Raw genomic sequence first — 13,986 nt, forward strand, 5'->3', positions numbered from 1 at the left:
AGGACTACAAGCGGAGATGATTACCACACAGCAGCCAGCTGCCCTGGCAAAGGGGGGGTTCAATATTTGAGCGAGAAAAACACCCCATGGCACCGGTCCGCGCCGGCCGAACGAGGAGGCTGACCGCCACGCTGGCTTCTCGGAGAGACACCTGAAACGGTCAGCACCGGGACACAGCCGGGAGGCCGCCATCACCTCGGCAACAGGGAAACACAGGCGGGCTCTTGTAGTGACCTGCGCACCAGGTGTGCTCACGGTGTAGATCACAGAGCAGTACACAGGCAGCAGCTCAGCAAGGTTTCTCGGGTTCGCTTCTGGAGTCCAGTGTTAATCGCAAATACCACTGTTATCCTGGATCCAGTAACTACACGTGATCCGGGCTCCAGGCTGTAGACCTGGAATAAGTTGCAGGTTCAAGTACCTGCTCTGCAGGATCAGACTATTTCTGCTAGGCCAGATTCTTACCAGAACTGCTCAATGCAAAACTTAATGAATACATGACCCTCTCACGTGCCTGACGGGAAACTATCCGTTAAATCCTGATACTGGCACACAGAAGTGCAACTTGAGGACAATCTCAGCATCCTGCTCAGAAGATCACAATGTAATGAGCTACATGCAGTGCCTCGTTCCGGGGAACAGCTCCTATAAGAATACCCAGCTGCAGGCACCAATGAAAGTGGCGCTTGTAAATATTCGAACCCTTGGTGCATGGGCATGAACAGGGTGCAGACTGTATGATATTTCTTTCATGGCAAGAAATATGGAATGACTGCAGTATGTTTTCTGTGTTAATACAGTACAAAAAAAATATTGAAGATTTTAAATGGATTTTTCCCCTCCACTAGCGTTAATGGACAAAAAGAAACAAATGCAACTCCCTACAAATTTCCATTTATTTCAGAGGGGTCCTTCCCTGACAGGCCTCCTGTTGTAAGCGGAGATGATTACAAAACCACGGCCAGCAGCCCTGGCAGGGGGCTAAATTGATTAGCCCAGCGACAGAATCAGTCACTGCGCTGATCGTTACTTGCACAGGGAGCTTCGTCATTAGGAGGGGGTATTAATTAGACCCGTTAACCTCTGTATTGTGATGCACAGGGTCACTTAGCTGAATTTGTTTCAGGACGAAGGCTACTATACATCACTTCACTCCTCTCTCCTCCTAAGTTTCCCCCACGATGAAACATGTATCATCGGAATCGGTCCGCCGTGCAAGACCAGCCATTTCTGCCACTGCGGATTCCTACCAGACCCGCTCAATGAAAAACTGAATACATGCCCTGCTCACGTGTCCGAGTGGTCCTAGAGAGACCCTAGCCTGAAATCTCAATACTCTCACACAGGAGAGAAACCCGGAGACATTCTCGGCATTCTGCTCAGATGTTCCCAACAGTAGTGAGCTACATACTGTACCAACGCACAGGTGAATGTGTTTAAAAAATCATTTTAGAGCAGCAATGATTCATTTCGATAAGAGATGACCTTTTTAAAAAAAAATTCTCGAGCATTGCCTCATTTAACTGAAATCACTGGGCATATCAGATAAAATACGCTGTGGCTGTGGCTGTGGCTGTATGTTTGGTTATAAAACAGAGTCCGCAGTCGCAGCTGTGACGCAGTTGTGGACCGGGTGAGCACGCAAGCCGGGGTGTCCCTGCTTCGAGCTTGGGTACACAGACCCCGAGAGGCGACGCACCTGCAGCTCTGTTTGGAAGAAGAACTTCTGTGGACACTGGGAGCAGTCGTAGATCTTGTCCTCCTGTCCGTGGACAGCGAAGATGTGCTGCTGCAGCTTATTGGCCTGCACAAAGACTGCGGGAGAGAAACACAGGACCCCGTCACCATACTGAGAGACGGACAGGGCGTCTGGAGTAATATCCAACCATGCAGCTGAGAGGAAGATGGTACTGCTACAGTAACAGGAGCCCAGCCAACTGTAGTGTTTCTGAATGGCAGCGGAGGGGGACAGGCTGTCCCAGTCTGATGCCATTACCAGCACACTGAGCGCGATTCCCACCAGACCCCATGATATTTATCAATAAATCATCCTTTTATTCCTCCTTCTCTCTCCCTCTCCGTTTCTTTCTTTTTTTTTGTTTCAGTAAATTTAGTTTGCAATGTGGAAAGCATAAATTATTTAACTTCCCCAATACTGACGCTTCACTTATTTATGACCACCCTGGAATACAACAAAACTTTAAAAGAGCTTCATCTCCCAGCAGAGAGAGAGAGAGAGAGAGAAAGAACAAAACTAAAGAGCAGCCGTGTCTGTGGTGCAGGGGAGCCGGAGAGACGCAGTGGGGACTGAGCAGAGGTTGAGCAGCACAGACGTGGGGACTGACTGACAGGCCTCAGCCTGCAGTATGGCCCGGGGTGGGGTTACAGGGCAGACCCCAGGTGACATCAGGGTATTGCGACACAGGTACAGGGCCAGTCATTCATCATCATCATCATCATCTTGATTTATGAACAGGATCATTTAACTTGGCTAGATGGACAGATCAGCCCAGTGCAGTGCTCATGTAGACTGGTGGTTGAACAAAATCAATAAAACTGGCAGTACAGAGCTTGTCGCTTTGGAAAGGGTTATGAGAGAGCTGGCATTTTTTGAAATGTCAGCAACCGGGCGTCTCCTGCCTGTAGCTGCTCCTGTCTTTGATCCTCTCCGTGCCCCTTTCTCTCTTGAAAGCTTTGAGGACCAACAATAGAGCCGCATGGCTCTCATGCTCTAGGAGCAAGACGAGCTAAATCTTCAACCTCTTGCCAAACACAGCTGAAAGATTTCCACTTCCCAGCGGCTGTACCTGTAGCTCTCTTGAATCAGGCTTGCCCCAGCGTGTCATGCATGTGTTGCAGAGCTGTTTCAGTCAGCAGAGTCACACATTTCACTGTGGACCAGGACTTCGCAGTAGCCAGCCCTCCAGCAGCCTTTGCTGCTCGTTACTCAGTTCAATTAAGCAGTAATGGAGCTGACAGCAGGGGAGCCTTGACATGTCAAGGACAGGGCGGGGGGGGCATGCTGGGAAGCCCAGGTAGACTCTGAAGACATGCTCAAGTGATACAGAGCGCTGTGATCATCCCTCGTGGAGGCGGAGCTGGTATTAAACATCCACGTGCAACCCGCCCTAGCATCCTCACCTGTGAAGCAGACTGGGCACTTGAATGTGCCTCCCATCCCCTCGAAGCTATGCTCGATCAGGTGGCACAGGAGCTTCGCCGGAGAGTCAAACATCTGGTTGCACAGCTTGCACTCGTGATTGATTCCTTCCTCTGCAAAAGTTCAAATGACACAACTTGTTACCAACATGGAGGATGAGGGTGGGGGAGAGAGGGAGAGAGAGAGAGGGAAGGGAGGAGGGGGTCCCCCACTCAAACAGTTGAACCGGAGGGACAGAGGCAGACCGACGCTGCACCGCCACTGCCTCCCTGCTTGTCCACTGTCCAGCAGCAAGAATCTTTACATCACGCACCAACGCTGGCACGCCAGTTTTTGGACCGCGCCAGCGTGCTTAACTCGCCACCACAAAAACAAACAAAGTGCTGGCTTATACTTTCACAGCATCTCCTTGCTGCCTGGAGGCAATCTGTTGCAGCCCCACACCAATCAAGAGGCCCTGGCGATGCGCTGGCAGCGCACTGAACAACACTACCCTTCGGAGCACCCTTTAAAGTGTCTCTGCAGTATTGCCACAATCGCTATGATCCCTGAATAGGACCGTGTGACAGGCACGCTGCAGCAGCAGCGGCCACGATCAAGCACTCTCTCAGCCAGGATTATTAAGCAGGCTACACATTATTGCATATCCACAGGTCCCTGGGATGGGGGAGGGGGGGAATTTCTGCAGGAGTGCATAACCAGGCAGGGCAGCCATGACACGCTCGGTGCCCCCCGATTCTGTCTCCGGCTTCCTCAGACGTCCCTGGCAGTAATTGCCGGACAGCTCCTGGAATGCGGACTATCTTCCCTCATCATCGCACTGTGGCCGGCTATTTTAAGACCCACAAATGACATCACCCGCTCCCCTAAGAGATGAAAGGGACATTGTGCAGCCCTGCCGCGCAGTGGTGTGCTCTTATCGTGCGTGCCACAGAAGACCGAGAGGCTGCTTTCGGCCCGATTAGATCGCCACCCCCACCTCTCTCAATCGCAGGGTCCCAGGACTTTGCTAGTTTTCTTTTTCTCCCCTTTTCCTTTAAAAAAAAACACCACCACCACCTTCTTCGGGTCCTGCTGGGGTGTGCCAGGCCAGGCGGGGTTAATAAAGTCTTCAATCAAACTTGCTAGCCCACTGAGTCCGCTGGGCTTTTCTGTTGCCTTGATTGAACCCGATCTAGGCTTAATCTGAAAGCTACCACACAAGCAGGCTAATCCCTGCTTGAATAGTTATAGCAAATGAATTCAAAGAGAAAAGAAGGTGAGGGGGGAGGGAGGAAGATGGCGGGGGGGGGGACAATAATTTTTTTTGCAATCTAAGGCTTTGAATACTCAGTACTGACAAGATAAGACTGTACAGCAGCGCGCAAGTGGCCCCGAAGACGCCCCAAGCCAGAACGCAGGTCAGAGCCCTGGGGTGCTGTTCTCAGGTGGCCCCAGAGCCAGGTGCCGCGCTGGCGCGAGAGAGCGGGGGCAGCGGGCAGTGATTACAGAGGGGGGGAGCCTGCGTGTACATCTCTCTGCCTTCCCTCCACCCCTCTCTTTTGTTTAAAAAAAAGAACACAAGCCCTATCCTTTTAATAAATTCCACAATTTTACACCTGTTTCCATCAGTGAAATTACAGGGGCGCTCGGTCGCTCTCCTCTTCCCCGCGATACTGTATGGCTGATCGGTTGGATGCCGTCAGCTTTAAGCCTTGTCAGGCACAAAGTGGAGGTGCTCGTTTTGTGTAGAAGCGTCATGGGGAGATGATAGTATCCTGTATCGTCCTGCCTGCCTACTTTTGTCTCAGAGCATTTGATCCCTGGCAGACACACAATCATTTCCATCCTGTCCCTGGGGAAGGTCTGCAGGGAGGAGAGGTGATTATCGCAGAGCTGAAGGTGAAACCTGGGTAGTGTCAAACTTCGAGCGAGGAAAACTCTTCTCTTTCCTCCTCGATTCAGAGAGGTTTTTTCGGGGGGCTTTCTCATTCTGTAATGTTGCCTGACACCACTGCAGGCTGCAAAATTCGGGCAATGAAATTCTCCAAACAAAGGCCCAAGTAAAACCCACGGAAACGTTTGCAAACAAATGTTGAATATTTTTTCAGGTGAAATACGAAAAATATAAAAAAAACAACATGTTTGATATGATGATCATTTAGGACCTGCGTTTTAACTTGCACGCAAGCAGGCAGAAATCTTGGTTTCATTCTCAATGTTTTGCCAGCTTGGCTCTCCTCTTTAACTCCTGTGCCAGCATGGGAGGGGGGGCTGGACTGTGTGCTGTCAAGACGTCTGCCATTTTGCACACAGCGAGCCCCTCAGAGCCCACAGGGGGGTTCGGTTTGGATGGAGGAGTGACGCAGCTCTCGCTGAGAGCACTGCAGCATTGCAGTCACCCAGGAAGCCACAGGAGGCGCTGTTTGGCAGCAAGCTAGGGGACAGCTGAAGCCGAGCTCGTAGCGGTGAACTCCAGGGCTCAGTCTGTCCTCCAGATGAGTGTCTTTACTGCTCGGGCCACGTAGGAGCCTCCTCACGCTCCAGGCTTCAGCATCCGAATGCTGCACGTGCGATGGCGGCGATTCTTCGCACGAAGAGACGCGCACGCGAGGTGCCGAGGCCGACGGCGGCAGACTCCTTCCAGACGCTGCCAGGCGAGATCTGGGGGTCCACTGGCTGCTACAGACGAGCAAGACCGGAAACGCAGGCCTCCTTGTCAGAAAACCGCCCTCCCCAACTCTGCACGGATGGCGAGTGGCACCGAGCAGCACCAGGAGCCTGTGCCACAGGGCTTCTTGCAGGAGCTGCCCTCCCTACCCCCCCCGTCTTATCGCAGACCGTGATTCCCGGGGGCGAGGGGGCGGTGGTGCTGGTGGTGGTCTCAAAGCTGCTGGAACCCAGTGGGTATACAGAGCACAGGGGGACAAGGGGAGCCTTTAACTGTGTTTGGAAAAGCAAACCCACAGCCCCTCCAAAGGTACGCACTGTCTTAACTGAGAAACGGACTGGGGCCCCGGCACGTCCGCGGAATAACTGATGAGGGCTTCCCGCGAGCGGGAGCAGAGACGGGAAGTAAAGGGATCCGTGAACTCCTTTATTTATTATTGCAATTTGTTATTCCACTAACTCCACCAGCACAGAGTCTTATTTTGCAAAAACATTGGTGCTATTTCTCGGATATACTTCAAGCTAATTAATCTGGGGGGACCAGGTGGCGCCCAGCTCGGGGCCCCCAGGGACAGCCTGCAAGAGCCGCCCCGCTGACTGGGGGACCCTCAGCCCCTCTCCCCCGCGGCACGCGGAGAGACACAAATGAGCTCCGCTGGTCTTAACACAGGTCCCCGGGGACACAGGCACTCCTGAAATACTGCTCTTACAATTAGGTTCAATCTGAGCCCTTCGCCTGCCTGCGATTGATGGCACAGACAAGGAGAGCAGCACCTGGGGAGGAGGAGGAGGAGGAGGTGGGGGGCGGGGGGGGGACCGAGGGGGTTCCTTTGGGGGCGAGTTCAAGGTGTGTTGCTATGGCAACGCGGCGCGAAAGCTCAGCGCTGCAGTTGACCCATGGTGGGGGTAGCAATGTGGGCCAAAGCACGCACTGCTGGAACACGAGTGGCGAAAGCTGTTCTCTCCCTCTCGCTGCCGGTTGGGTTGGCTTCCCTTACTTTCTCCTTATTTTTGAAGCTAAAAGCTGAAATCCGCGAGTAGCGAAACAAAACGGATACCATCGCCGCAACAAATCCCCCCACCCCACCCCACCCCCCAGCTCCTCGCTTCTCACGCGTTCGCGATTGACTCCAGTAAATATTTCCGGAGAGCGGCCTCGGCTGCCAGTGAGATGGAGTCTCCGGCTCCAGATATTTTTGGCAAGTGTCAATGGCATATGGAGCTGACCAGCTTGGAATCTCCTATCAGATTACATAACAGTGGGACGCTGGATCCTTACACCCATAGAAACCGACCTTCACGAACACAAACACACTCGGCTTCCAAACACCCTGCTCTCCTTCCCTCTCCCTCTCTTTCCTTCTCCTCCTACACCACGAGGCCCTCTGAGAGAGGGAAACGGACAGCCCAAGCTGGTGGTGTGTGGGGAGCACTGCCGGAGTTTTAAAGACTCCCGTCCTGACTGCTGCAGCTCCAGCTCTGAGATTGCAATCCTCTCTGGTCCGTTCCCAGCTCTGGGGTCGGCTGCCCTGCCCCGGAGCCAGCAGAGGACGCCCTTAACACAGGACCCTCTTCCCCCATTTCTCCTCTCGCCGGTTCATTGCGCAGGGTGTGATCAGAAGTTCGGCTGAAAACCTTTATCCTGTCTCTCCCTCTAAGAAACGCCCGCCCCCCTTGTTTATCCTCAAATGTCCCGAAAAGGACTAGAGCGGACTAGGTCTTGGTTATTTAACTACACCCCAGATTTATTCATTTGCTATTTTTTCTAACTGCTCTCAGTTCCAGGTATTTAACGACAAAATGTCATTTGTAACCTAACGTTTTTAGACCTGCTAACAGTAGATAATTAAATCATTAGTTCATTTAAGATCTCAGTTGAACAATTTGGGCCTGGGAAGTCCTGGACTAGAGATAATTGGAATAGCTTGTTGGAATAAACTAGGATACACTTAGGAACAAGATATTCCTCACATCTGTGTGGACACCACATTGGGGCCAATTTTACAGCCACAGATGGGAAATTTCAACCTACTAACTACTTCACTGCAAAATGATGGCAAGCTGTTAATAACAGAACAAACTAGTTTCATCATAACGAAATACCCTTTTGAGGTGAGTTTTGTTCTTTCTTTGTTGCTCTTAGACTCAGGGCAAATATACCGGCAGTTCTCCCTTTTGCAAAGATTTTTTTTTAATGAACCTGTGGCCCAGCAGAGTGCAGCCCCCTGCCCCCAGTCGGCCCACATCAGTACCAAGAAACCGAAATCTCAATTCGGCCGCTGAGCCGGCCATGTGTGGGCCGGGTGCTCTCTGCCTCAGCAAGAACAGGGTCTCGGACCCTCAGGCCTGTCCGCGGCACTTGTCTGCACTCTGTGGTTCAACATCCAGCAGCACGAAAGCTACAGTCCCCAGGTGACACTGGGCACCGCAGGGGAGGGACTGTAGCATTGTGGGACTGTATCCAGCAATGCCCATCTGTATAACAAGTGAAGAAAGAGCTGGAAAGGGAGGTTTGCTGACTCCTGGCTCCTCTCTTTCCTACCAGGAAGTGGTTAAGTGCGCTCTCGGGTGGGTAGGACTAGCAGGACAGGACGACAGGGCCTTCCACTGGACTCGCTCAGCAAGGAAGGAACTGCAAAAAGCCAGCATCTCACAAGAGCCCTCACGCACGCATACACACACTGTTCCAAACTATTGCGTTTCATATAATCTATGCAAAGATATTTGTGTTTTGAATGTTAATTTAACATTCAAAAGTGTCCGTGGGGGAATTGGCCTAATCAGCACACCAATAAACTCGCAAATGACTCAAGTCTTTATAAGCTTGTTAAGGACAAATCTCTCCCTCAGCTTCTATTTGCTTCGAGTGCAAATGCTTTCTCTTCCCCTCCATCCGCACTTCAATGGCGCGTCTGAGGTGCAGGCCCGAACGATAACGCCAGGCTCCATGCCACAGACGCCCGCGACAGAAAAAAAGGGCATTTTTTGATGCTGTTGTTGTTGCATACCATGGACTTGCAATGTAGGTGCCAAGGCAAAAAGGAAACTCGGTCCTGCTGCAGCCCAGCACATGAATGGAGTAAATACCAGAGGGGCGGCACAGCAAACACCAGCCGCCCAGAGCTCTGGAGAGAGAAAGGGCTCTGGACTAATTATATATAAATATAGACATAGTGCACTCATTGTGGCTGCCAGTCAGGAAGACTGTGGGGCTCGAAAGGACCGGCCGGCTCTTGCTCAACACCCCCCACCTCCCCGTTTCTGATTGGCCGTCGGTAGGAGGCAGCCCTCCCAGTGCACAGCAGCGCGCGTCATCCCAGGATTCGCGCCGTGCCTTGTCACTGGCCAGAGACTCCTGACAAGAGCCTCCCACAGGGACAGGAAGAGCCCCCCGATAGAGGGCCCGACAGCACAGCGGGACGCAGCAGGAAGAGGAGGAGAAGGAAGGCGTGGAGGCCACAGGAGAGGAAGGAGCACGTCTTGGATGGGACCTGCGCTGCACAGGTCCCAAAGACCGCAGAGAAAACGGGCTTCGTGCAGAAGACTGGGGCCGACCGGCAGCGTCTCATCGGTCGATGAGTAAAGAGGGGAGACGAGGGGCGCTTTGGGAAAGGAAGGGTGCCGTGCTGGAGAGCACAGTCCACACACAGTCCTCGTGGCCGCAGGGCTGCCGACCCCGGAAGATGACGTCACACAGCAACAGGAGGAAACAGCATCCCCTGAACAGCCTCGGAGACTCTCGGGGATGTTTGAAAAACAAAGCAGTATAAGAACTTGGAAAGGAGAGGTGGCCATTCAGCCCTCGCTAGCAGTTAATTGATCCAAGGAATTCATCCCTCATTTATTCAGAATGGAGAACATTGTACAGAGTGCTGCCCATTAAAAAAAAAAAACTGAAGCCAATCACAGCTCCAGGAAGATAGTTTGAACACTCTGTTCTAAGAGTTGCCTGTTCTTCTCATATGATGTCAAACTGGAAGAGCTCTGCAAGGACAGAGAGGCTGTTTCTGATGCTGGAACAGAAGCAGCACAGCCCACAGGGCCTGGACAGTTCAAGGTGAAATGAGGTCCATTTCAGAGCCCATTTCAACTTTTAATGGGCTTGCACATTCATAAACCACAGATTGTTAATTACGGCCCAAACAGCAATTACTCTGCTCATGAATTTTTCTAACTCAATACTGGACTGGATTTTAAGCGAGGGCCAGATTTGTGCTTAGTGTTATTGCATTTGAGGTTTGGCACTGGACAGCGATACCAGCACGGCACTTGGCCTTTCAGGCAGTGGAACGATGAGCAAAGAACCAACCCATCCTGCTGGCGAATTATTCTTCAATTTGCACAAGCCGAAGATAAATGAGCAGCCCTGATAGACATACGCCTGTCCCCCCCCCCCTTCAGTCTCATCTCTCTGCCTACACCCCCTCTTCCACTGCACTGTTTGTACCCCCTTTCCAGTTTTCTTGACCCTCACCCCTCAGGAGCGGAGAGATCAGCCCACAGCTGCACCCCGACATCCTTTCAGAGTGTGTTCAGAGAGCACCTGTGTCCTCCCTGCTCTCCAACACACCCTTCAGTAACTCTTCCCCCACATTGTGCTCCTGTTCCTAACTCTCAAGCTGGCAATAACTCTCAAACTCACTAATTGCACTTACTCATTGTAAACATGGTGCACATACCAACAGAGTGACGTCTGTTAAGGAAATGAAAAAGAATAAATAAAATAAATCACTGAGATGCAGGACTGAGCGATGGTGGATACCAGGCCTGCAGAAACCACCAAGACAACCAGTTCTCCTGCAATGATTTGACTGAACTTAACTAAACTGGACTAATGTGATCTGTATAAATTTAAATCTGGGATGCTCTCTTAGGGAACCAAGCAATGACTGGTGATGAGGACAGCGAGTCAGAGGAAGGATGATCCCAGTGTGGAATGTGTCCTGAAAGGCGCTGACACTACGCCATGTTCTGGAACAGCCTGACATGCTTATTGCAGCATCACGGCGAGGCGATTTTCTGACAAGAACAGGCCATCAAAGGCAACTACAGCCTCGGCTTTTCCTCAAATTACAGCCAAGAGTATTCTGCAGCCAAATACAGCCTCAAAATATTCATTTGAATTTTTTAGAACTCTTAAGGACAAAGCGAACAGGACACGATCCCCCAGTGCTTCCCTTGAACCCCAGCGGCGGCGAGAAAGAAACCCGTTGATGAAAAGGAAGAAGGAGGGCGTGGCTGAGAAACTGGCTTCATGGGTCCATCGTTTAAAGGGCGCGCCAACTGCGAGAGCAGCGGACACAACGAAATAGCCAGTCTCTGAAGAAACAGGCCACTCAGGAGCATGTAACGAAGTGTGCAAAGGTGCCTGAGATTTCCCATGATGTCCTCTATGAGTGGGCATGCAGTGTCTGTGAGGGGTATCTACAGTACACCTTAATGACTGGGAGACCAGACGTGTGCGCCGTCAATCCAGGGCAGTGGTTCTTAACCCGGGGTACAGTCTCCTCCTGGGGCGGTGGTGGCAGAGAGAGGCTGGGAGACAGGCCAGATTGTTGTAGACGCGAAATCATAGAAAACACAAATAAATCACGACAAGCGAGTACAACTACTTTGTCTGATCACACCTAGGTTTTTTAAGGTATACTTAGAAAAGCGTGCACACAATCCTCGTGCGAGAAACGCACGGTCGCTCGTTTGGAAAGATGCTTGCACCCGATGAGGTGTGGAGGCAGTTGTGCGTGTGAGCACAGTGAATGTGACGGGCCTGGGTGTGCTGTTCACGGCATATCTACCACATTTGGCTAAAAGCGAATCTCCACGAACCGCTTCACAACAACGCTTATCGCTTGCGAGTCCCCGGAGGACCAGGCCTGGGTTATAATTTCCAGTTTAGTTCACCTTGTTTACTGACATCATCATCATCATCGAAAAGGAAGAACCGATTCTTTTGTTTCACCGCAGAGCCTGGGGTTCACAGGAGCGATGGGAGTAAAGTGGCTTGTTCAGCAGAACAACCGGAGCTCTCCACCTGGGATTTGAACCCGCAGCCCTCTGTAGCAGAGTCGAGAGCCCTCAACAGCTACTCCACGATGCCACATTAACTAATAATAAAAATAATAAGAAGAATGTGATCTAAGCTCCTTCATTTCTGAAAAAGAACTGTTTTTGTCGCTGCTCCTGGCTTCAGAATACTTTATTAGGACACCATCTATGTCTTTGGTCTACTGGTTGTAAATTATCTGGCTGTAAAGGGAAAAAAAATCTAAGCAAATATGAGGGAGCAGCAGGGTGCTAATAATGCGCCTCCAGCTGTTCCAGTTAACCTGCAAATGTGGCCATCTGCACCTCAGGAGAGAGAGAGCGAGAGAGAGGGAGAGAGAGGGGGGAGAGGGGGGGAGAAGGAGGAGTGGGGCCCTGGCCAAAGCCTGCTCCTGCTCCGCCTGGGCTCGAGCTGCAGGAGTGACCTTGCTGAAGCTGACCACGCGCTCGGGCTGCTCGGCGGCGCCACGCAGGGGCCTCTGGGGCCGCACTGCGCCGCGCTGCACATCTAGGGCACCGGACTGGCGCTGGGCGCTGCCGGTACAGCGTGCCAACACCTCGTCATCAGCAGCGCCGTTCCGCCCTGTCCTGGAATCAAAACACCGGAAGACTGCAGTTTTTTCTTTCCCCTCAAAACCTTTCAAGGTCACTGGTTTTTAAGCCCTGTATTAACGGCTTTAAGGAGCCCTGCACAAGCCCCTGGTCAGACTGGTTCAGTAACGTGTGTCCAGGCAGGCCAGTGACTCTGCTGCTCAAAGAAACATCTGCTGGAATTAACAACCAGGTTCAAAACGAGCTGCGCAGGTGTGAGGAGTCTCTCAACATGGCTGATGCTTCTCCTCAAAGTTAAACCTTAAAGTCTAATTCACTTCTGTCTAGCTTTTTTGCTCCTGGACAAATAAAACTACAGGACCATGCATTTTTTACTATGCTGATTTGCAACAAGAATTCAAACTTCGGAAAATACACGTGCATATCACAGTACATTTACCAGTGTCCCCTGCCTGTCCGTCCAGTATCGCATTATGGTAGCACTTACTCCCAGTGACTTATGACACACAGCACCTACTGTGTACAAATCATGTCCAAATGGTGTGACTGGAATGAATAACTCAAGCAGACGACCAGGAGGCAGGAATGACTGGGGGTATATAATTACTCTTTTTACCAAATCACAAAAAATCCAAAAGCTTTCAAATACCAGCAAGCTAAACACCCCTAGCTAAGCAAGACAACAAAAGTGGAACCATGCTGAGCACCAAAGGGAAAGCAATATGATTTGATCATCTAGTTTAGTGAATATGAAACAAGTTTCTGTGCACTTTCTTATTGCAGAAGAAGTCAGGTGCCGACATCCATTCAATTAATACCGAGTCATTCTGAAACACAGGCTTCTGAAAGTCTCAGCTCATTCCTTTAGAGAAGCATGAGGTTTTTTTCAACTTCTGCCTCCTACAGAGACCCAGCATTCTCTTCCCCTCGGTGCAGTGTGCGATAGCTACAAAAAGACCACAACAAAACAACACATTAAAAGAACCCTGTTGGTTTACCTAATATCATGAAGGTCATATATCAGAGGCGGATGAATAATTCACACAGAGTTTACAATGTTTGTAAGCCATTAATTTCTCGCCGTGTTGGAAGACATTCTGAACGTGGGGAAGATAGGCAGACAGTGAATGAATTAAGAAGTAATCGCAATACTGAATTGCATTTACAGAAACTTGTAAAAGCGCCTTTGGTATTTCAAATCCGAGCATTTTGGGGGTGCAAGAGGAATTATTCTCTGCACCTGAGTCACAAGGGGTACAGAGTGGGACAGATGCAGACAACAGTATGACCACAGTTCTGCAACATTTTATGCAGATCTGTATAACAAGAATAAAAGGGGAGAATAAGGGTATATTGACAGATTTGTATGCAACCCTTTGCTTTTTGATATGACAGAAGAAGAACTTACAAACAGGAAGAGCACCTTCTCTTTCATGACATAAAAATGCACTCAGCCTGATCCTCTGGTCCTGGGAGCTAGCATGTCTTGGGTGAGCAATCAAGTCCTTTTTTTTGGAAACATCTTCTCTTTTCCTCTAAGAAAAGATAAGACGATCATGGATCTAACAGCCAGCCAACGAGAT

The 13,986-nt window shown here is 50.8% G+C and overlaps 1 protein-coding gene across 3 annotated transcripts in view; it reads right to left on the reverse strand.

The window, feature by feature from the left end:
- znf423 (zinc finger protein 423) overlaps window positions 1-13,986 on the reverse strand; it is a 129,720-nt gene that overhangs the window by 9,786 nt on the left and 105,948 nt on the right. For all 3 annotated transcript variants that reach the window (XM_015368463.2, XM_015368464.2, XM_015368465.2), the window contains 2 exons: window positions 3,142-3,273; window positions 1,700-1,815 (listed from right to left, as the gene is read on the reverse strand). In XM_015368463.2, the coding sequence (XP_015223949.2) occupies window positions 1,700-1,815; window positions 3,142-3,273 (248 nt within the window). The remainder of the gene's footprint in view (window positions 1-1,699; window positions 1,816-3,141; window positions 3,274-13,986) is intronic.

The sequence above is a fragment of the Lepisosteus oculatus genome, chromosome 20 (genome assembly GCF_040954835.1).
Source record: "Lepisosteus oculatus isolate fLepOcu1 chromosome 20, fLepOcu1.hap2, whole genome shotgun sequence".
Taxonomy (NCBI): Eukaryota; Metazoa; Chordata; class Actinopteri; order Semionotiformes; family Lepisosteidae; genus Lepisosteus; species Lepisosteus oculatus.